The sequence below is a fragment of the Lepisma saccharinum genome, chromosome 23, assembly GCF_977018435.1.
Source record: "Lepisma saccharinum chromosome 23, izLepSacc3.1, whole genome shotgun sequence".
Lineage (NCBI taxonomy): Eukaryota > Metazoa > Arthropoda > Insecta > Zygentoma > Lepismatidae > Lepisma > Lepisma saccharinum.
Genome location: NC_139251.1, coordinates 51,701,045 through 51,723,896, shown reverse-complemented (window position 1 = coordinate 51,723,896; position 22,852 = coordinate 51,701,045). Strand labels below are relative to the sequence as shown.

At 38.0% G+C, this 22,852-nt stretch overlaps 1 protein-coding gene across 4 annotated transcripts in view; it reads left to right on the top strand.

Annotated features, from left to right (window-relative positions):
* Positions 1 to 22,852, top strand: part of pcm (5'-3' exoribonuclease pacman) — a 137,471-nt gene that overhangs the window by 79,761 nt on the left and 34,858 nt on the right. For all 4 annotated transcript variants that reach the window (XM_083109975.1, XM_083109973.1, XM_083109974.1 and 1 more), the window contains exons 20-26: positions 4,513 to 4,661; positions 6,492 to 6,658; positions 9,997 to 10,195; positions 12,936 to 13,056; positions 15,646 to 15,846; positions 18,180 to 18,430; positions 21,776 to 22,072. In XM_083109975.1, coding sequence (XP_082966101.1) covers positions 4,513 to 4,661; positions 6,492 to 6,658; positions 9,997 to 10,195; positions 12,936 to 13,056; positions 15,646 to 15,846; positions 18,180 to 18,430; positions 21,776 to 22,072 — 1,385 coding nt within the window. The remainder of the gene's footprint in view (positions 1 to 4,512; positions 4,662 to 6,491; positions 6,659 to 9,996; positions 10,196 to 12,935; positions 13,057 to 15,645; positions 15,847 to 18,179; positions 18,431 to 21,775; positions 22,073 to 22,852) is intronic.

Genomic DNA, 22,852 nt, shown 5'->3' with positions numbered 1-22,852 from the left:
AACAGCAGATCACTTCCTTCAAGAATTGACTCTTCTTTGCCAGCTCTGCTAAATTTTCACTTTCCATCTACTGATTTATACGAGGGGTGGCCAGAAAGTAATTTCCAATTTTTCGCAAACGCCAAAACTGTGAAAAATGATAATTGCTGCGAAATTATGTTTAGGAATGTGCAGTGATGTCCGGACACATTTTCGCCCGTTCGAAATATCGAAATAATACGAATTTGGCAAAAAATGCTAATTGTTGGCGTTTTTAGCGATTTTTTTTAAAGAAATGTCCTAAAAGAACGAAAAATGTCATGAGATCCAACATCCTTGTCTTTTCTAGGCCATGTTTGTGTACATAGAACATGCAAATTATCCAACATTTTACTCAAGAGTAAACTATAGTGTTATACGTAAAAAAAAAAAAAAAAAAGTAAAGTGCTCCCCTGTGCATAGCACCACGCCATGAAGGCGTATAGGGGGTGTGGGGGTAACGCCCCACACTTTCTTGATCCGGTCATGAGTGGGGGTGATGTGATCAGCATCACGCCCCTGACCGCCTTTACCCCCCAGGGTTTCCCCCAGGTACCCAATGTTATTCGACGCTGGGTGGGCGCCGGGGCCGCTTCCAACCTTAGAAAAGTTCCCGGATTTGAACCGGCCGGGGATCGAACCCGGGACCTTGAGCATGGTAGTCAGACGCGTTACCGACTGAGCCACCGCGGCCACTATAGTGTTATACGTACGTGGAATAATTCCGACAACCACATTAAATAATTTATTTCCCACAATTTTTTCAACTTCTATCAAAACCATTTGCATCACAGAGCAAAGTGGCAGGGTTCTAACAGGAGATCGAGTGCGTATCTACCGTCACACGGGAGCCACATCTTCAGTATTTGAGATATGTTTTGAATTACCAAGCTAAGAGCGCACTATTGGCGAGTAATAATGGACCTCAGTAGTTAGGGCATCTGACTACTATGCGAGAGACCCGGGGTCGATCCCCTGCAGGGGAGAACCGGGATGTTTTCCACCTATTCAAACTGCTCCGGCGCCCACCCAGCATCATATGAAGCTGGTACCTTGAGAAAACTTTGAGGGATAAAGGTAGCCAGGAGTGTGGTGCTGATCACATCACCCCCACCTTCAGTCGTGATCAAGAAAGTGTGGGGCCCTAACTCCACACCAAAATTCCATTATCTAAAATCCTTACATTAAAATTAATAAAGGGGTATGGAAAATAACTTTCCCAAAATAACTTTCAAGATATCAAACTCTCGCGAAGACGCGTAAGCCATGTGACTTACAATTTGAAACAGTAGTTTAAAAACACCATGAAGGAATAATTTCAGATATTTGCCAGAAAATGCGCTAAAATGAAAATGTGAATTTTGGGGAAAATAACACCGTATAGTAAAAAATAAAAAAAATACACCAATTTAAAAAAAAATTAAAATATCAAGGTCCCTACCGATTAGGCATAAATAAAACAAGAATATCAGTTGTAATTTATTGCATTAGTAACAGTGAGTCCTAACCTAATTTTCGGCATAATAACCACCGTTGTTCTGGCATGTGTCGTAGCATGGCACTAAATTTTGTATGCCCATGGTATATGTGTCTGACAGCAAAGACTAGAATTGTCCTAAACCGGCTGCATTGCAACTGTACTAGATTACAGCTACATGCCACTTCTTCCTGCGTGCATGTGTGTGTCGCTCTCCGGCCACTAGTGCTGCATACAGGCACCATTGGAGCTTTTTCAGGATGCCCCTCGTATATGAACTTTCAGAAGCTTTTATTATTAGAGTGTTCCTGTTTTAATGTGTTGGTTTAAGTAAATCAGGTACCTATACAATGCAATTCTATAAATTCCTTGCGTTAAATTTCTAATACCTACATACCCTTTTCGTCAGCATTAATGGTATAACTGCATGTTATCAGTTTCACAGTACTTCACTTGGATATACTGTACTGAAGCAGAAATCCCATTGATAATGTAAGGAAATATGACACTTTATTTTGTTCGATTCAATTGTTTCACTTACATGCAAGAGTTAAGTTGTTTGCTTTATAGAGAAGAGAGAAGTAGCTTTATGCATTGAAAAATGAGTCCGCACTCATGGTTCTTGCAAGCAGAGGGTTCCAAACCTCAGTGGAAATATCAACATATAATACCGAAAATGTATAAGGACTGATAAATTACAAATTGTATTTCTTAATCAATCACTCTTCACTCTTTCTCATTTAGTCTTAACTTTAAAAATAATCAAGTATTTTATTTTAAACTTACTGCATATGACAAAATTCCATAATCCTCCCTTAGCTTGTGAATTGTAATAATTTTCCAAATTCACTATTTTGCAGTTTGAATTCAAATCATAGAGAATAGAGAAGTTAAGTAAATTTAATAAAAGATAATATTGGTACTTAACAAAACCATACGTGGATCTGTATGAGTTTATTATTTCCATTTGCAAAAACATCGATTTAGTTTATTTGTAATTGTCAGGGAAAAATGTAAATTTTGTCCTGGAAAACCTGGAAAAGTCAGGGAATTTCATTTCAGCTTGTTTGTAGCCACCCTGAAAATGGCATAATATTGCACTAAATTTTAAGATATTTATAGATATGTATATCGGATTGGTAAAATAATCGGTAATTCTACTTATACACCGATATGCCTATATCGGCCGATACCAATAGAGTACCCATTAATCTGTCCCATCCTTAGTTTTTATTGTGCAAAACTAAAAACTAGGGATGGGTATGATCACATTGCAACTGCTATTGCCACACGTACAATGCACACTCCTTTGAAGACGATTGGCAGATGGAGCACCCAAAGTCAGATGCCACAAGATCTGACATTTAATGTAGCTGTTGAAAATTACATACCTTTCTGGAACTTATGTAGTTGACATATCTAGAAATCATTTCCAGGCGGTACCCAGTTACTTAAGGCTTGGCAGAACCTTCAGCTAACACCACCGAAGCTGTTTTCAAAATTTCATTTTTTTTAATGCATTAATATTCCAAAGTCTGAAAAAAAAATTCAACTGCTTAAAATTCCTTCAAGAACACTCACTTGAATCTTCTTGTGGTTTGCTTTCGCGGTTGTCTAAATATTGACAATAGTCATCTGGCTACAAGGACCTAGTAAACTATTGTGAATATCTAGACAAAAATGAATATCTAGACAACAGTGAAAACAAAGCACAGGAAGATTTAAATGAATACTCTAGAAATAATTCTAGACAGATATAATTTTTAAGATTTTAAGATACCATGCCGGTTTTCAAAAGGAGAAGAAATTTCCAAAACTGCTCACTAGCATCAGCTAAAGGACCAGTTGATTCTGTTAGGATTAAACAATACTTCTTGCACATTTTGAGTACTTCTTCATTTTAAATTTATATTTGTTAAAATCAGTTACAATTTCAAGTCCATACTCACAAGTAGCAAAGTATGAATTAGAGATGGACTGATATGAAATTTTGTCCGATACAGATAAAGTACCTATATAAAATTTACCGATACTGATAATAATCGATATTCTACCAATCAGATATAATATTCCGATTTGTCCTTGATTAACCTGGATAGTCCATTGACCTTAATAAATGTATGTTTCAAGGTGACTACAAGGTAAAAAAAATAAATGTATATTTAAACATTTATTTTTATAAAAATTTGCGGCATAGAGATTATCCATAAAAATTATAAGAAAATAACAGGATTTTGCTCTGAATTATAATACAGGGTGATTCTTATAGAACAGGCTTGATGAATTTGCTAATAATACTGCAGCTGATGCATGTAACAGCTTACAGTTATGATATAATAATCTGTGGGCCATGCTGAGTCGAATGGTGTGCACTTATGCTGCAAGGTTAAAGGACACATGTGCATGTATGAACGTGTTTGCAGTGTCCAGGCATCAGTCCCCCACCCCCACCCTACCAGCCTGGATTTTCCTTGTGGGACTTACTGAAGGACAGGGTGTATGCAAACAAACCACATACGTTACAAGCTTTAAAGGACAACATTTCAGCTGAAATCAGGAACATCACCAGAGAAACACTGCTGCGAGTCATGGCGTATATTCAAACGCGGGTGGAGGCTTGTCTTCTTGAAAACAGCAGACACTTTCAAAACGTGCTCTGATCACAATGAACAATCAACACCACACTATCCAAGGTACATCACGAATAAATTACGTTAATATCTGTATGGTATATTTCATATTTCAACTCATTTTGTCAGGCCAGTTCTATAAGAATCACCCTGTATATGTATAGATATAGCAGATTGGTAAAGTTATTGTTAATTTCACCAATAAAATATAAAAAATAAAAAAAAAACACTGGCAGACTTAAAATACACAATTGTCATACCTTCCATCTCTTTCTAAGTTTCCTATCCTGCATTTTCTGTTCAAAGGTTTTTAAATTAATATTGGAAGCTAGTAGCAGATGAAGAATATAAGTTGTAAAGTACATATTTTTTCATTTATATTTTCAGGAAATATTGCTGCACAGAAACTAGGTATAACATCACATTTATTGTCTCGGTTAACAGGATCAATTTATTTGTCAAATAATGATTTGAATGAGTCGTCATTGAAATTAAATGTTGGCCTGAATCTGAAATTCAACAAGAAAAATGAAGAGGTAAGTAAAAGTATTTTTTTCTGGAACTGTAAATATTTTTTGCATGTATATTTAAGTATTTTTGTTATTATAAAGTAATTTTTCCAATACAAGAGAGAGAGTGCACATATAAAATTTAATTTAACTGAGTTTACAACTTGATTTTTTGAAATTTCCCTTTCCCTTCTATGCAGGTTGCTGTTATTTTTAAGCTTACTTTTGTCTTTGTCAAAATTCACATTTTCAATTTAACCCAGTTTTATGCCGAGTACACACACAAAAACAATCATCCATGTATCAGTTACACAATTTTAGTATTTGCATTCACACATTTTTTACAACTACCCAAGTAGGACTTGTGAATGGCTTAGTAACCATTTTTGTCATTTTCGCAGTAAAAAAAAGAAAAGGTGAAGTGCTCCCCTGTGCTTAGCACCACGCCATGAAGGCATATAGGGGGTGTGGGGGTAATGCCCCAGACTTTCTTGATCCGATCGTGAGTGGGGGTGATGTGATCAGCATCATGCCCCTGACCACCTTTACCCCCAGGGCTTCCCCAAGGTACCCATGTCATTCGACGCTGGGTGGGAGCCGAGGCCAGAAAAGTTACCGGATTTGAACCAGCCGGGAATCAAATCCGGGACCTTTAGCATGCTAGTCAGACGCGTTACTCACTGAGCCACCGCGGCCACAGTAAAATATATCAGAAATAATAAGGGGTTGGAAAGTAAAAATCCAATCATAATACCACATTTTCATTAGTTTTAAATTTATTTTTTCTGGAAAAGAAACTACTTTTCCAAAATTTTTTATTAAAAATAGAATTAATATCTTCAAATATGTTGTTCCCTCATACGTATGCAAATTAACGAAAAGCACAGAACTGAAATGTCATGTGTAGTTTTGTAGAAATGATGAGTTAATTGCTGTCACATAGTAGTGGCACCCATTCACAGTTCAATACACGTGGTGGACAATATATCGACCACCCACCCATTGAAGGTTAAATTGTAGCCCCAGTACCAATTAAGTGGCCATGCAGCTTAAGGTGCAGTCTGTGGGTTCCGGCTACGTGACATGCACAGGTTAGACTCTACCTGGTTAAGCGTAGAAACTTTTTCTTGAGATTTCGGCTAGTATATGGGACCATGGCCAACCACCATCATGAGAAAATTGGGGAGTTACAAATGAGTATCGTAACCTGGTCACAGAAACCTACAAAAATGACTGGGGGTGCATCATGCTAACCACACGTCACTCCGTAACTGTTTGGATGATCGCCCACTGCTGCTGAGGCATGTGCGAGTAAGGCCAGCAGTTGGTAGGTGGACACTGTCCCTCATGGGCTATTACGTAATGGGTTTTTGTTATTATTATTATTATTATTATTATAAACTTACATCTATAAAAAACCCTGCAAACTAGAGGAGGGAGGTTGATATAAACATGTGTGTTTCTGGTTCATAAAGAACATGGTTCTTTATGAGTGTTACTTCATCAATTTCATTATATCTTCACTCATCGTCATCGTCGTGATCAGCCAAAAGTGGCAGAAGCCGGGCCCTGTGGCTGAGTGGGTAGCACATCGTGCTGCGATGCCAAGGGTTCTGGGTTCGAATTCCACTCGGGCATGGTTGTTTGTGAATGTACATTAATCCATTTCATCACATCCCCATCTTCACAAATTAGCCAAGAGTCACAAAACGCGAAGTAAAATAAAATAATAAAAAAAATCAAAAGTGGCAGAAAAGTGGTTCATTTGTTTAAAAATATTTTAAATGTGTTATTGTTATCTAACTAATACTTTTCCTCATGTAATGGTTTTATTTTTATATTCAATCACTAATGCAGATCCCAGGATACACAAGGAAAGAATTTGGAGTATGGTATTATTCGCAAAAAGCTGTCGAACTTGTGAGGGATTACATGCAGAACTTTCCTGAAGTTATTGAGTATATTGGGAGACACACAGGAAACGATGTATTCTTTGAAAGTGACGTGTTTCCAATTGATGAAGAGTAAGTAGGTACTAATCTGCTAAAGTTTAAGATTACAATGCAAGTTGATGGAATATTATGAACTTATTGTTGTTGAGTACATAATAATTGCAGTTGTTTTTGTCATTTTAGATGTAGTCCGATCATTGAAAGATGGCATTTTTAATTAACTTTTCAATAACTGTATCAATTAGAGCTGTGCTGATACCACTTTGAACTGGTACCTGTACTGATACTCTTATTGATTCCCACCGATAGCGATACTTGAAAATTGTAACAATTAAAATATGTTCAAAATATTGATTAATATTAGTGGATTAGTGTTAAGCCAGTCTCACATGGTGGTTAAGTAGGTCCTCACTTCCCGACCCACCTCCAACTAGAAACTGCGATAAGATTTTTTACGTCTTCAGTTCACAAAGGCAGCAAAAGGGTTCTCCCACGATCCTTAAAATCTTTAAAAATGGCGACTGCACAAACACGGTATATCACTTCGCAAGTTAGATGGTAATAACTGCTGGAGATTTGGGAAAATAATGTTTCCTCTTACAAGAATAAGAGAATAACATTGGCACTGTTGAAAAATGGAGCACATGTAACCCGTGGCAATGAATGTGAGTATATAACATATGCTATTTCAAGTTGATATACCACTTTACGGGCATATTAGCATAAAGTTGCATTTTCTAATGAAACCCTTCTCGTATGGTTTTGAAATATATTCCCCAATACAAACTAGTCAAATAAATTACATAAACTTCACAACATTCAAAGTGCGAAAATTGTGGTGTTTACATAACTAACTAACGAACTAACTAATTCCCTAGCCTTCTTAAACCCGAAGGTTCATGGCTGCAGCAACACAGCCCATGAGATTTTTTTGTGCCACATTAAATCAATACTATTGTTCGCAAAATTTTGGATCTAAAAATTTGTACCATTTGGATCTAAAAATTTTCTTGCTCACTTCACTCACAATTTTCATGTTTTCTGTAATGCATTGTAAAATACCAGAGATAGAGAAGTTATAACTATAAGTACTTCAGACTCTTGCTGCTACACAGTTTTGTCTTAAATGCATGAACACAATTGTTTAGAAGAAAAGGAGTACAGCTCATTTCAGAGACAATTTATTTATTCGTTATGGTGCCTCTATGTTGCTGCATTACACCCATCAATTCAATTAAATTAAAACAGTAAGATGAAATGAGGTTTTTCTTTCCCGACTGAACTGTGATCAAGAAGAGTCTGTGCATGCCTATGCTATCAACATGCATACATGGACATTTCTCAGCATGGGTGTTCTTTATCAGCACCTTTTCACCAGTTTCATCTAATCATTCTTAATAAATACGGAGAAACTAGTACTCACTTTTATCCGCGAAGCTGTTTTTTCTTCTTTTTCGATTAATTTCAGTGGCCACTGCCACCATCCTCGTTGGAACTTGCTGCGCTGTTGCTTGGCGTGCGTCTTTTGTTCGTAGTTCTCTGGCTGCCGTTAGGTGCGCTGCTAGGTGCGCTGTGCGTCTTGGTGCGTCGTCTGCTATTTCCGGGCGATAACTGCTGCAGTAGTGGAATCCAAGTATGGTGCGCTTGCCCGCTATCGATGTTTAGTTCGTGCGGGAAGTGCATTATGGCGTGCGTTTCCTTGATTTTGGTGTCTATGAGCGTGTGGGCAGTGTGTTTGACTCGAACTTTTTGAATTTTATGGCTATTGTATTTGATATGTCTAGCAAGACCAGTAGTGGGTTGGGCTTTTTTCGCATCTGCTAGGTGCTGTTGGATTCTTTCATTGACAGATCTGATGGACCTGCCGATGTAATGGGCTTTGCAAAGAAGAGGATCTACGAGAGGAGATAGCCACCATCACAGAAATAGCCCTGAAACATGGCTACACTGAATCACAACTTTCCACTTGGTGCAGTAAGGCGGAAATACAGGTCAGACACCCTAACCTACCACAATCAACCCATCCACAAGCAACCCAGCCACAACCAACCCCCAGCGACCAATATAAATGGTTTGCCTTCCCCTACCATCCCACCACTTCCAACCGCATAGCCAAAGCCCTTCTCCCATTTGGCATCAAAGTAGCGCACAAACCCAACTCCAAAATAACTGATAAACTGAACAAGCACAAACGGTACTTCCTCTCCCCCCTTGACAACCCAGGTGTATATGATGCAGAGTGTGAATGCAAAGCCCATTACATCGGCAGGTCCATCAGATCTGTCAATGAAAGAATCCAACAGCACCTAGCAGATGCGAAAAAAGCCCAACCCACTACTGGTCTTGCTAGACATATCAAATACAATAGCCATAAAATTCAAAAAGTTCGAGTCAAACACACTGCCCACACGCTCATAGACACCAAAATCAAGGAAACGCACGCCATAATGCACTTCCCGCACGAACTAAACATCGATAGCGGGCAAGCGCACCATACTTGGATTCCACTACTGCAGCAGTTATCGCCCGGAAATAGCAGACGACGCACCAAGACGCACAGCGCACCTAGCAGCGCACCTAACGGCAGCCAGAGAACTACGAACAAAAGACGCACGCCAAGCAACAGCGCAGCAAGTTCCAACGAGGATGGTGGCAGTGGCCACTGAAATTAATCGAAAAAGAAGAAAAAACAGCTTCGCGGATAAAAGTGAGTACTAGTTTCTCCGTATTTATATACTACCGCGTCTCTCTTTTCCCAATCATGAATAATCATTCTTCATGCAAATTAGTGAAAAGTGGCAGAAAACAACAAATAAAGTAGGAAAATGTGAAATCTGGGAACAGATGGTTGTTTCATATTTATCTCATTTCTTTATATCTAGAGCCACGTATTTATGATGAATAAAAGACCAAGATTTCGGTACAAAAACTGGGCACATTTTTGTATCAAAAGTTGTATATAAAATGGCATTTTGGTGTTAAAAGGGTGAATAAGACCCTGACTTTGATTTATAAACTACTTATTACTACAAAATTAACATTTCCCTTTTAATAGGACATTTATGTAGTTGTCAGTGTGTTATGTTTATTCCTATATGATGTCAATTTTTGCATCTCAAATATTTACAGCAGAATTAATCAATTTTCCATGATTTTCATAACTCGCAAGATAATTCATACTTCAAAAATTGTATGTCTGTAAATAAACTCTAAATTTCATGTTTAAGAGTATATTTCACATTTTACAGTTCATTTTGCATCATTTCATGACAAAATATGGTTCAGAAATATAACTCAAACCTCTCGAAAACATGAAAAATTGATATTACAGTGTGATATTTCATATTTCAGGTTTGTCAACACTAAATATGCATGTCTCTACTGACATGCCATGTTTTTAACTCTTTCAGAAGGCCAGATAAATTAACCAAGGTAAAAGAATGGCTGAAAAATCAAGAATATACAAAAATTGAAAAACAAACGTGTGGAGCTGAAATATTGGAAGCCGAGGTTATTAAGGAAATGGAAAAGGAACTAGATGTGTTCCAGGAAACCAATATTACATTAAAGACTGTCATTATGCAAGTGAAGCCACATCTGTTGTATAAGGTAAACAAGTTAATCCATTCTTCTTCTTTGTTATCGTTATGTTATGGGATAGACCAAAAACGCTTCCCTAGAGAATTTGTGAGATTTAAAAAAAAATAAAAAAATCTGTGTGTAATGTTAAATACAGTTTTTGATGGTTTGTACCACATCACAGGGGTGGAAAATGGTCAGTAAAATCAGTTTCTTCATCATAGTCTGTAATTTGTCACTATTTGAAAAAAATTGTCAGTAAAGTCTCTATTTTTTACATACAAGTGCAATATGTGATCTTTTTTAAAAAAAGTTGCCTTGTAGCTCTACGGTAATGGAAGAAATTTAATACTAAAGAATTGCCTTGGTCACTGGTGTGAGAAATGGTATAAAATGTGCCTTACTTTTAGTCGAATTGTAAATATAGAAAGAATGGGGGGGGGCTCATTGGCAAGTTGTGAACACATTCCTACAATGTTATTTATATGGAGAAAACAATAGAAGAACAATGCATGCCAATGAAGTGCAGAAAACTATAAAGAAGCAAGTGTTTATTAATAAAACATTTTCAGCAAGAACCAAGGAGAAACTTAGACGTAAGCAAGTTACTACCGCTTGAGAACTCGTTGCTTCACTGCTGGACTGGCTTCCGGTTCCTCTCGTTTCTGTGCATGCCACTAGGAGCAATAGTGAAGCCAGTTCATCTGGTGCACGTCATGTTATTAAGTTGTTGGAGTAGCGGGAGTAAAATGTGATCCGCCTGGCCACTGGCGATGTTCAATACTAACCGCATTTTTTATTCCCCAAACATGACAAACTTAAAGTAAAGACAACATGTTTTGCATATCTGCTAGACATAATTTTTGAAAAAAGAATTATTTTATTGCCTTACATAATATTGTAGTACAGTGAAAACATTTTATCGTCAATAAAAAAATTGTCAGCATTTGGTCAGTTTTTATTTTAATCCGTTAAATCAGTAATTTTGACCACATTACTAGTTTCCACCCCTGCAATCAAAACTTTCTTGACATGAGGTTTAAGGGATCAAAGGATCAGAAAGTGCTAACTTTGAAATATCCATATTTTAATACGAGGGTGGTTCAATAATTATTGTCCCTGACATATAAGCAGTATTATTTTTCCACAAAGTCCCCCTTCACAGTAATGCACTTCTTCCACCTACGCTGTAAAGCCACTATGCCAGCTTCAAAGAATGTCTGTGGCTGAGCCGTGAGCCATTCTTCCGCAGCGTCCATAACAGCAGCATTTGAGGGAAAATGTGTCCCCTTGAGGTGCTCCTTCAACTTCGGGAACAAATCAAAGTCACTAGGGGCGAGGTCGGGTGAGTAGGGAGGGTGTTCCAACACATGGAAACCAGCAGCATGGATTGCGGAACCAGTAACATGGCTTCTGTGTGCTGGAGCATTATCGTGGTGAAACAGCACTTTTCGCCGCAACATCCCACGCCGTTTCTCCTTGATTGCTTCGCGTAACTTAGGGATTAGGGCTGCATAATAGTCCCCAGTAACAGTGTGTCCCACCAGGTAGTCAATAAGGAGCACACCCTTTGCATCCCAAAAAATTGTGGCCATAACCTTGCGTGCTGATGCTTGCACCCTGAATTTGCGGGGGGGAGGTGAATTGCTTTGCCGCCAGTCCATACTCTGTCGTTTGGACTCGGGATCATAGTGGTGGAGCCATGTCTCATCCACTGTCACAAATCTATCACCAAACTGCTTCAGGTCTGCCCCCATCAGCTCCAAACCAGCCCTTGAACATTGAACTCTGTCTTTCTGTTGTTCGCGGGATAACATTTTGGGGACCCATCGCGCTGACACCTTTCTGAATCCCAAGTGTTCATGCACAATGGTTTCCACTGAGCCTACAGAGATGTGCATGATGTCTGCTAACTGTTGCACCGTGATTCTTCTGTCAGCCATAATCATGTCATGCACAGCATCAATGTTTTCTGGGGTGGATGCTGTTGTTGGAGGACCAGCACCAAGGGGCCTGTTGACAGCTTTCCCTGCCGCAACGGAAATCGCGGCACCAGTTTTTTACCACCTGGTAGGTAGGAGCCCCATCACCCAACACACTGACCATGTCCTCATGAATCTCCTTTGGGCTTAGCCCCTTTTTCTGGAGGTACTTGATGACAGCTCGTTGTTAGGTTTTCTCCATTTTTCAAACTAAGTGCCACCTCTCACACTTAAAACGAGAAAAAAAAATTTACTATAGCACCTACGGTTCTGAAATTTTGCATATAGGCATCTAAGACATTAGGCTACAATATCCCCATCATTCATTGCAATTCATATCCTTTAAGTATGCCGGGGACAATAATTATTGAATCACCCTCGTATATACCTATTTTGAAAATGTATCGCATACTCATGTACAAACGTGCATACATATATGTACATACATGTTAAACTTTCTCCCATGTTGAAGAAATTGCACCTTTACTTGTTACAACCATCTCAGGATGATATTTAAACAAAATGTTGTAGAATTATAAAGTTTTTGGATGTTGTTTTTTTTTGAAAGTTTTTCATTATCAACAGTATTCTAAAATGATACCTGTTGGGATGTATTTTGATTTTGTTTTTATGGCTTTTTCTTCATGATTTTGTGCTTTTTTTGTCTTCTCGATTTTGAAGTTTTAGTGTCTCGAAATCTGGACTTTAGTAATGATGTAGATATATATATACTACATATACTGTTGTCTCATCCTCTCCTGAAAATTGTTTAATTTTATATTTTCCAGAATGAACTTCACATAGGACATCTTCCGCCCGACCCTAACACGGAAACCAGACTCTTTGACAGGGTTGTGAATGTGAAGGAAGATTATGCTGTGCCATGTGGATTGAAGGGAACAGTAATAGGTACATATTTACTAATGGCAGTTGTATTTGTCTGAACTAAATGTACATAATATAGGTACTCACGTTTTCCACGAAGCTGTTTTAAGTAATGTTCTATTAATTTCGGAATTCCAACGAGGATGGTGACAGTGGCTACTAAAATTAATAGAAAATTACTTAAGGCGAGGAGGGACAATTTCCCCTAGGTCTTTCTCGCTGGGGCAGCTGCTGATCACTGTTGCCAACTTCGCTCTTTTGGAGCCAGATCTGGCTCTTTCGTACACTCGTTTGACTGTGAACTGTGGCACCCGCACTCTGCCCCACTATGATGCCACCACTGGCTCCAGCCCATAAATACCAACTTTTGCCATGAGTGTACAGTTTGCACGTGACGTAATATTCGTATAGCTATAGGCTGCGTCACCCACCTCTTCATTCCTCCCCATGTATTTTTATATATAGCACTGTGTCTAAGATGAAGATGACAATTTTGTTATCCGGGAACCCTTTATTTTCGATTTTATATTAACATCATTGGATTATTGAGATGGGTGATGCCACCAAATCTAGGCGATGAAAACTAAGAATAAATTGCCATCACTTTAAAGCTAACGGTAATAGCAGCACCCCCACCCCTCTGACAACTAAAATTACCCTAGTAGGCACTTTATGCAGCCTTCGTTAATCTAGCTCCTTGAAAGTCCTCTTTAGCTATATTAATGGTGAAATTTAGCTCATCAGGTTTGGCAACACTGCCAGGATGGCCGTAGGAGGCAAGGAGAAATGCACTAGGCTTATGGGACCATTATTTTATTAGTTCTCTCGGAAATATCAAACATCCGATGACGTAGAAAAGTACATGGACGGAAAAAGGACACGTTGAACTATGTCATAGTAGTAGGAAAAGTCGACACTCCCATTTGATGAGCCGTAACTTGAAGTTGAAGTTGATGTCCCATAAGGATTGCATGGAATTCGGTAAATACTAATTCATCATATTTTTCAAAAATCGTACAAAGCTTAATAATCAACTTAGGAAACCGCTTCCATTTGCCACATGGGGAGAAATTCATACTCTTCATATCTGGCGGAGATCTTTTTAGTAGCATTGCTCATTCCGACGATATTGGAATAAATGCATGCCTGATGCGTAATTGTCCCTCTTCGCCTTAAAACAGATTCGCGGAAAACGTGAGTATGCTATATTATCTATTACCGCGTATCTCATTCCCATAGTATGAATAAATGTACATGTTGATTTCTAAAATGTGTGCTTCGAAACTAGATTTTTTCTTCATTACAGTGAATTACGGTGGTTTAGTAGGTAGGGTGTCTTGACTGCCACGCGGGATAACCTGGTTTGATTCCTAGGGGTGAATGATCTAAGGTTGGAATTTTTCCAGCCTTGTCCATGCATAAAGCGGCTCTTGGGCTCACCCAGCCTCAAACCAGTTGGTACCTTGGGGCTAAAGGTGGCTGGAGCATGGTGCTGATCACATCACCTACAAAATGTCTGAGATCGAGAATGTGTGGAGCCCAACCCCACATTTTTTTTATTTATTTATTTTTTTAAAATTTTTATTTAAGGACCCGTCCAAAAATCATATAATTGTTTATTATTGTTAGAGAATAACCATTTATTTTAAGGAAATGTGTACTTGAGGTACTAGATCATTTTGGTGGAATCTTCATGTTCTATTTAGTCGTCATGGCAACTATTTTTTTTTTTTCGCGAGAATGCGTGACCAACATGAAAAACAAAATATACCAATGGAAGGAGGCAGTGTACGGTATTGTGGAATGTATGAACAATGCAAATCATGTGTACCAGGTATAGGATAGGAAAGCAAGCGAACATCCTTAACACACTGACTGCCACAGTAGAGAAAAAAATTCCTTGGGGCCGTGAAGTTTTATTACGATAATATAATAAAAATGTTGAAAGAAATATGTTTCTTGATGATTACATGAAAAATTGCTATTTTTAATTATTTTGTGTGTGCGAGTCATATGTAACTCATACCATGCTACGATATATTACGCTGCACACCACAAGAGTTATAATTGGCTCGCAAGCATATTTATTGTTTTTTCAAACAGTGTTATTGTTTTTTTCTGACCATTGTTATTGTTTATTTTTCTAAGCATTGTTATTGTTTTTTTCTGAACATTCAGTCTTTCATTATTTATAACATGACACTGCTGTATACTATTGTATCAATATCGTTGGAGGACCTTGCCAGCAAAAATTCAAGACCAAATACACAATCAGAAAAGCATGAAAACTGTTCATGAGGGAAAAATGTTTTTTGTTTACTTGTCAGATTTAAGTGAAATTGAAAGGCAAAAATTAAAAGAAAAGAAGTTAATGTCATTTGATCCATGCTTATTTAATTGTTCATGTTAATTGTAACAATAACAGCATCACTAAATAATATTTTCACAAACCATCTGCAAAATTTTGTCGATGGGGCCACACTTGACATAACATGTATGTTATAGTATGTCAGCAGCCCTTGCAAATCAGACTTGTACTTGCTCTGAGCATACTGCATAGAAATAAGACTATATGTACACGCACATACATTTTACTAAAGATTTTTCTTTTAGGCATTCAGAGGGCACCAAAGCAAGAAGACGTACTTTATGATATTCTGTTCGATAAACCATTTCCTGGTGGCTTGGCTTTGAATTGTTCCCCCAACAGAGGCTACAGGGTGCATGGCTCATCCTTCATCAATATTTCCCATGGTGTAAGACATGAATTATTAAAGAATTTATCGAAGCCAACAGCTATAGTACAACCTTCAGGTATGTAGGAGAGTTAAATTATTTTTACCAACCTTGCTTTCTGTTGCTTCCACGGTTCTCAGTAAATGTAATTATAAAAAATAGTAAAAGGGAAACTGCTTATCGTTAAGAGTTAAAGTTTGTTTTGTTTGTTTGTCAGGTTAAGACACACACTTGTGGGAATTTAAATATTTCATTCCTTCCCAGCAAGCATAGTTGGAAGAAGAAAATTGAAAATTTTACAATTCATATTCATTTAGTGATCCAGCCCAATCTTAATTACATTTGTATAAAAGTAGGATATTAAAATTTTACTTTCTGTAAAATTCCTTATCATTCTGCCTAGAAGAAATCAAACTGTTTTCATTCAGATGATTTTGTACAAGAGTTAGAAAGTAAGTTTTGATTACCTGTTAAAGAAAAACAAAAATATATTTACAAACCATTTATATAATCATTTCATGTACATAACATACACTTTTCAACATGGTTGCCATCATTGTTGACACACTTGTTTGTGTATCACTTCATCGTAGAATGATACCAGTTGTGATGGAAAGCACATTGTAACAGCTTCCTCGACTTTAATGTTGTTGAACCGCCACCCAACTAGGAAAGATTTATTGTGCAGGAACACATGAAAAAACAGTGCTAGGTCTGGGATGTATGGGCGATGATCAAATTGTTCTCAACCAAATGTAATGATTAGCTCTTTCATTGTGGAAGCAGTGTGTGGATTGGCATTGTCATGATCCATTACACCACTCCATTCATGCATGCCATATCACTTATTCTGGAGCATACAATGCAATTTTTAAGCTTTCTGCAATAGACACAAACATTTATTGTGGAGCTTTTGAGGCAAGAAGTCCACAGCAGAAATCATTTTCTGTCCCAAAACACTGCAGATGATACTCGGAGTTGAAGTGGACTGTTTGCACTCCATCTTTGTAGGCAATGAAGTGTGCCTCCATTTTATGAACTGCTTCTTCAATTCTGCTATAAATACATGGCTCAAAACAAGAATTGGATAAGAATTTTTCATGTTTGCACATTGGGAAATGAATTGTAACCTCAGTTAATGAAGGCAGTGGTCCTTTCAAATTAATTTGAAAAAGCAATTCAATTTGCAACGCAGAATCATAATACATTACTTTTGCAATATTAAGACCATGTTTACTGCACATTTCATGAATGCAAGAGAAGAAGTCTTCTTCTTTTTCACTGTACCATGGCACTGGCCTGCTGCATCACTTTTGTTTTCTTCTATATGCATCTTCGACTGCTTGCAGTTTCCACAAACTGAAGTGTACGAGGTACAATTTCATGAAGAAGTGACCATGAAATTTGTTGAATAACCAAGGAAAGTGACGTAATGATGAGTTTTCTTTTCTCTAAATCTAAAGGTGGATTAGTACAAGGTGCATTCAAGTTTTAAGGTCTCCTAATTTATTTAAAAAAATATATTCACCGCTGAAAGCTGAAACTGCCGTCATTTCTAAACATAATCACTGTCTAGACGTATACATTTTCCACAATGCTGACGCCACAATAGCATGGCCTCTTCAAACGCTTCTTTAAAAGTCGGTTTTGTATACTGAATAATCGCTAATGCAAAAGGGGAATGGGTGGAAAATGCGTGACCAGGGAGCTTTGAAAAGAGCAGGAACTCCGTCCAGTTTTAGAATATAACCATCATAATTGGTATTCAGTTGGGGAGGCATCATGCTTGCTCTAGTCACTGACTTGGGGGGGGTGGGGGGCTTCACTTAACACTTAAACACCTCATGCACTCTGTCAATGCTGTCATCAGACACACGAGGTCGCCCAGCACTTTACTTTACACAAGCATTTAGTTTCCACAAACTGTCTGTACCACCTGGTTATGTTGTTATTATCGTGGGGTACGTGTTTTTTAAACCATGCACTAAATTCATGCTGCACTGTAATCACAGATCTGGACACCTCAAAACGGAACACACATTAAGCCTTTTCCTGCTGTGATGCCATTTTTGAAACTGTCTCCGTGACCTAACAGTAAGCATGAGGAGTGAACTTCCCGTTGTGCATGAGAAACTTTGTTACTGATGCTGACGATGTATGTTGTACCCATGTAAGGTGCAAAATATTTTTTTTTAATAATGTTTGAAACCACGCCATTCTTTTGTGTATGCCCTGTATTATATCAGCAATAATTTCATGAAGTATTTGGTTTATTTTTTTTATTTGCATCATGCCAGTAAAATCATACCAATTTAACATGTAAATTCATCAACATTTGTTAACATTCACTATCTATAAATACAGTGCTTCTATCCATAATATTTTTTCTTCAATTTTTTTATGTCTTTCAGAAAATTCTGTTCTTCAGGATACACCCTTTCCCCCAGAGAACAACCGCTGGAATGATAACTACTACGCTCCTAAGCACAGACCAAACTCTGCCTTTGCAAGCTGGAATGGGGCAAACCAGATGCACATGGTTCCACCGTTTTTCACAAATAAACCTCTTGCGCCACTTCAGCCCTCCTACATGCATAATCCCAAACAGATGAAGATGCCTCTTGGTACCCAAGCAATGGAGAGGTTGCAGCCATTCAGTCAGGTAGTAGTCTATTGACATTATTAAGTGTGTTAGTTATTTTCCATTATTTCTTGTGAACCAACCCCCATGGTGGACTGGTTAGCACATCATGCTATAACATCAGGGGTCCCAGGTTCAAATCATGGCCTAGGCATCGTTGTTTGTTAGTGTCCATTCGTAAATTTCTTCATATCATCACTCATCCCCATCTTCGCAATTGTAGAGGCATACATATTTCATTTTTGACAAAAACACGAAAGTGAAATGACACATTGTAATGTTAATTTTTCATGTTTCTGAAAGGTGAGAGATGCATGTTACTACCATATTAACGAAACAATGCAAAATAGACTCTTAAACACTAAAATTTGCAGTTTATTTACCAACGTGACACTTTCTGAAGTCATAATTATCTTATGAGCTATTAAATTCATGGACAATTGATTAATTCCGCTGTAAATATTTGAGAAGCAACAATGAACCCCTTTATACAGGAATAAACTTAATATTCTGGCAATGGTATAAATGTGTTATTAGAAGGTATATGGTTATTTTGTGTAGTAAGTGCAGTTTTTAAATCAAATTTGGGATTATATTCACAATTTTAAAACCAAAATGTGATTTTAGATATTGTTTTTCACTGCTATAACAGCAAAATTTTATTTTATTTATCGCTTTTGAACCTGAAATTGACTGTTTTTGTACCAAAATTTTGCTTTTCTATTTACCAAAACTATGTCTCTCTAGCAATTAGCCAAAAAGTGGTAGAAAAGCGAAGTAAAATCAATCAATCAATGAATTATTTCTTGTGCAAGAAATACTGATGATTTGGCATTTGCATTGCTTGATGTTTTCTTGTCAACTGAGGGGTTTTGGCAGGACATCAAGATCGTAAAGCAGCCTCCCTCAGTCTGTTTCTCACAGTTTGGTCACTAATTCTCACACCTGAAGTATGCAAAAGGTCCTGCAGTTTTCGTGCACTAACGTGGTGGCTCCATTATGCTTGTAAACGAACAAAACTGTCTTGTGCTGGGGTTGTTTTTCTTTGAAGACCTGACAACGTTTCCATGTCTATGTCCTGCTTTTGAAAACTTTCCCATAGTTTCCATATTATACCCTGAACAACTCCTAGTATTCTTGCACCATACCTTCTTGAAGCAGTATAACTGCATGAGTGGCTTCATTCGATGACAATTGTTGCCCTCGCTGCCTCCCTTGGTCCTCACGATCAGCCATGGCTCCTTAGCACCACGATTCACACTCACCAACCGTCAAAAACACTTTGATTTGCGTTATATGAAGCATTTAGATATCTTTAACAAATGGCAAACAATGCAGTGTCAATAGTGCCATCTTTTCTGTAGAGAAGGAGGTTCGAATTTAGCTGTAGCCATATTAGATCATTTGTACACGCAGTGATTGTTTTCAAATCTAATGTTCTAAATGTGACTACTTTTATCTTTTAAGCAGTGTATGTGGGTGTTAATCATGAAACAAAAGAACACATCTGAAAGTTTAATTTCTCATATTTGTAACCTTGGTGCCTGCCGACAAATGGCAGCACAAACCTAGTTTCCAAAATGCCATCTTTGCAGCAGAAAGCATTCAGTGTTTTGGAATATGAGAAGTGTTTTTCCATTGTTACCGTACAACGTGCATTCCAGAGACAGTTTGCAACTGCATCGCCAAGTCACCAAAGCATTGTGCGATGGCATCAACAGTTGAAGGAAACTGGTTGCTTGTGTAAAATTATAGTATTGGGCAATGTGCTGAAGATGACTTAGTGCTGTTCCCATGGCCTCCTAGATCTCCCGACGTAACGGTTTGTGAATTTTTTTCCTTCTGTGGCATGTGGAAGAGACAGTGTATGCGCCACCACTACCAACAACTTTGATTGAGCTGCAGGATCACATTACTGCTTCATTTACGACCATTAGTAGGGATATGTTAGAGCACGTGTGGGACGAACTAGACTATCACATAGATGTGTGTATCGTATGATGAAAGGAAGCCACATTGAACATTTTTTGAAAGTATGTCTGAAACTTGGACAGTTTCTGTTTATTTTCATGTATCGTTCTTTATAGCACCTGTTGTATATTTTTTAATGCAGCCCTTTCAAACCTGATGAATCATTTATAATTACTCTGTACTACAAGATGTAGAACATTCAGGAAGAGGTGGTATTTATGTGAGGGGAGGGATGGAGAATGGCATGATACCCTGGATGATACATGGAGATGGGTAGGAAGCAATACAGAGAGGAAAACTTCTGAAGTGGAGAAAAGAGAACTGTCTTATTGTCTGTGTGCATTGAGTGATTGATACATGATTTCACCTCATATTCTTAGTCTGGGCATGGGTGTTACCATCGCTCATCCTCGAAACTGATATTAGCCTAGAGAGGCGAATTAATTAGGAAAAAATTAACACCACTTTAAACCAATACCCATACCAAACCAGACTTACACAGATACCGATGCTTGGAAATTGTAGTAATTGATTGATTTGCTTTATTTTACTTCGTTTTTTGTGCCACTTTTGGCTAATTTACGAAAATGGGGATGAGTATGATGAAATTGATGAATGGACACTTACAAACATCCATGCCCAGGCCGGGATTCGAACCTGGGACCTCTGGCATCATGGTGCAATGTTCTAAACACTCCGCCACGGAGACCAGCAAATTGTAATAATAATAATAATTATTATTTTTTTGTGCGCAAGTATTCCACTTCAGTTATGTGCATCAATTTATCAAGAGTTTTGCTTCAAAGTATTCAAGAATTACATCTAATGTAATCACAAAATCCAGTTTTCCACACAAAACGTGTGGAAAATAAAGAGAAACTTCAAATTTTGCATAATTTCTAGGATAGTTAGACTCCGCAAAAGGGTCACATGGCATATTTGCAGAACTGGAAAGACCAAAATCTTGACCTGTTGCAGACACTTAGTGGTTCGGATCTCACTTTAAACTGTAAGTCCAATCTCGATTAGCCTTACTTAAAACACAAACTGACTCACTCACTCAAATTATATTCACCATTTTAATACCAAAATGCCATTTTATGTACTACTCTTGATCCCAAAATGTGGCCAGTTTTAGTACCAAAATTTCGATCTTTTATTCACCATGTATGTGGCTCTACCGATGTCGATACATTGCCATCGGGCCAGTCAGCCAGCCTCCATAGTGGAGTGGTTAGTACTTTGTACTTTGGGGGTCTTGGATTGGAATCCTAGCCTGGGCGTGGGTGTTCTTTCTGAGTGTCCCTTCGTCATATCATCACTGATTAGTGATTACCATCTTCGCGATTATCCAAAAATGGTAAGATGTTCTAAGTGTCCCTTGTGTTGTTTCAGAGTATGCAACCTCATAGCTTGTTAGGAGAATTTCCACATCCAGACTATCAGTCTCCTCCGCCACCACCTTTTCAAAGAAGGGGTAACATGCAAAATTTTGGTGGACAGCTTAATTCTCCTGACAATTTCAACAAAAACCAAAGGATGTTCTTCAACAGCGATGATAGGAGAAGAGGCGGGCCTAGGGGACAAGACCACAAGGCAGTGCAGCAGCAAGTCCGTGGCAAGCTGAGGCATCAAGAAGGCTCTCCTAAGGCTGAATCACAAGAGTTCCAGGCAATGTGGAATGAGTTGAAGGTTAGTTCTGCCCTAAATGTTGAGAAAAATATCATCTTCCAAAGTACAGCATACTTTGTTTCTTTGCCAGCATGAGAAGCTGTTTGCAAATATGTAAAACCTTCCTATGTTGTACCATGTTCATATGTCATGTACAGTGGGAAGCATAAGTATTAGCAAGAAAATCATCCATCACCATGTTTATTCTCTCTGTTTTATGGAATGAGAGTTTCAGGAATTGAAACAAAATGACAAATAAGCTGCAGGAAACACCGTATTTAAAAATATATTCCTTAAAGACATGTATACTCTGTCCTGTGTGTCTCTGGAGAAAGAAAACGAAAACAAGTCTGCTCAAGTATTGACGGTAGAGACAGCTCCACCAATGAACACGTGAGAGGGAGCAGGATTGTGTGGAGGAGGGGCTGCAGTTACCAGCCTTCGCAGCAGCGTATACTGCTTCGCTCTGCCCACTCGATTTCCTCCCCTTCTCTGCTGTTATGCACAGCCTTGCTCCACAGATTCCGGGGATAGAGTATAGGAAGCAAGAAAAAAATGATTCACAATTTACTGAGTAATACTTGTGCACCCCACTGTACCGTTCACAAAATTTAACTACATTTCCATTGCACTACAGATCCACTATGACATTTTTGGTTTTCCTAAATAAATGTTATGATCTTTGTCGTATTTACCATACAATGTTCATTGAATGTTGTCCATATTTTTTCATTTAAGTTGCATTTTCTAACATTGTGTTTAGATACAGCACATTTCCATGTTTTTATACACTACTAGTTT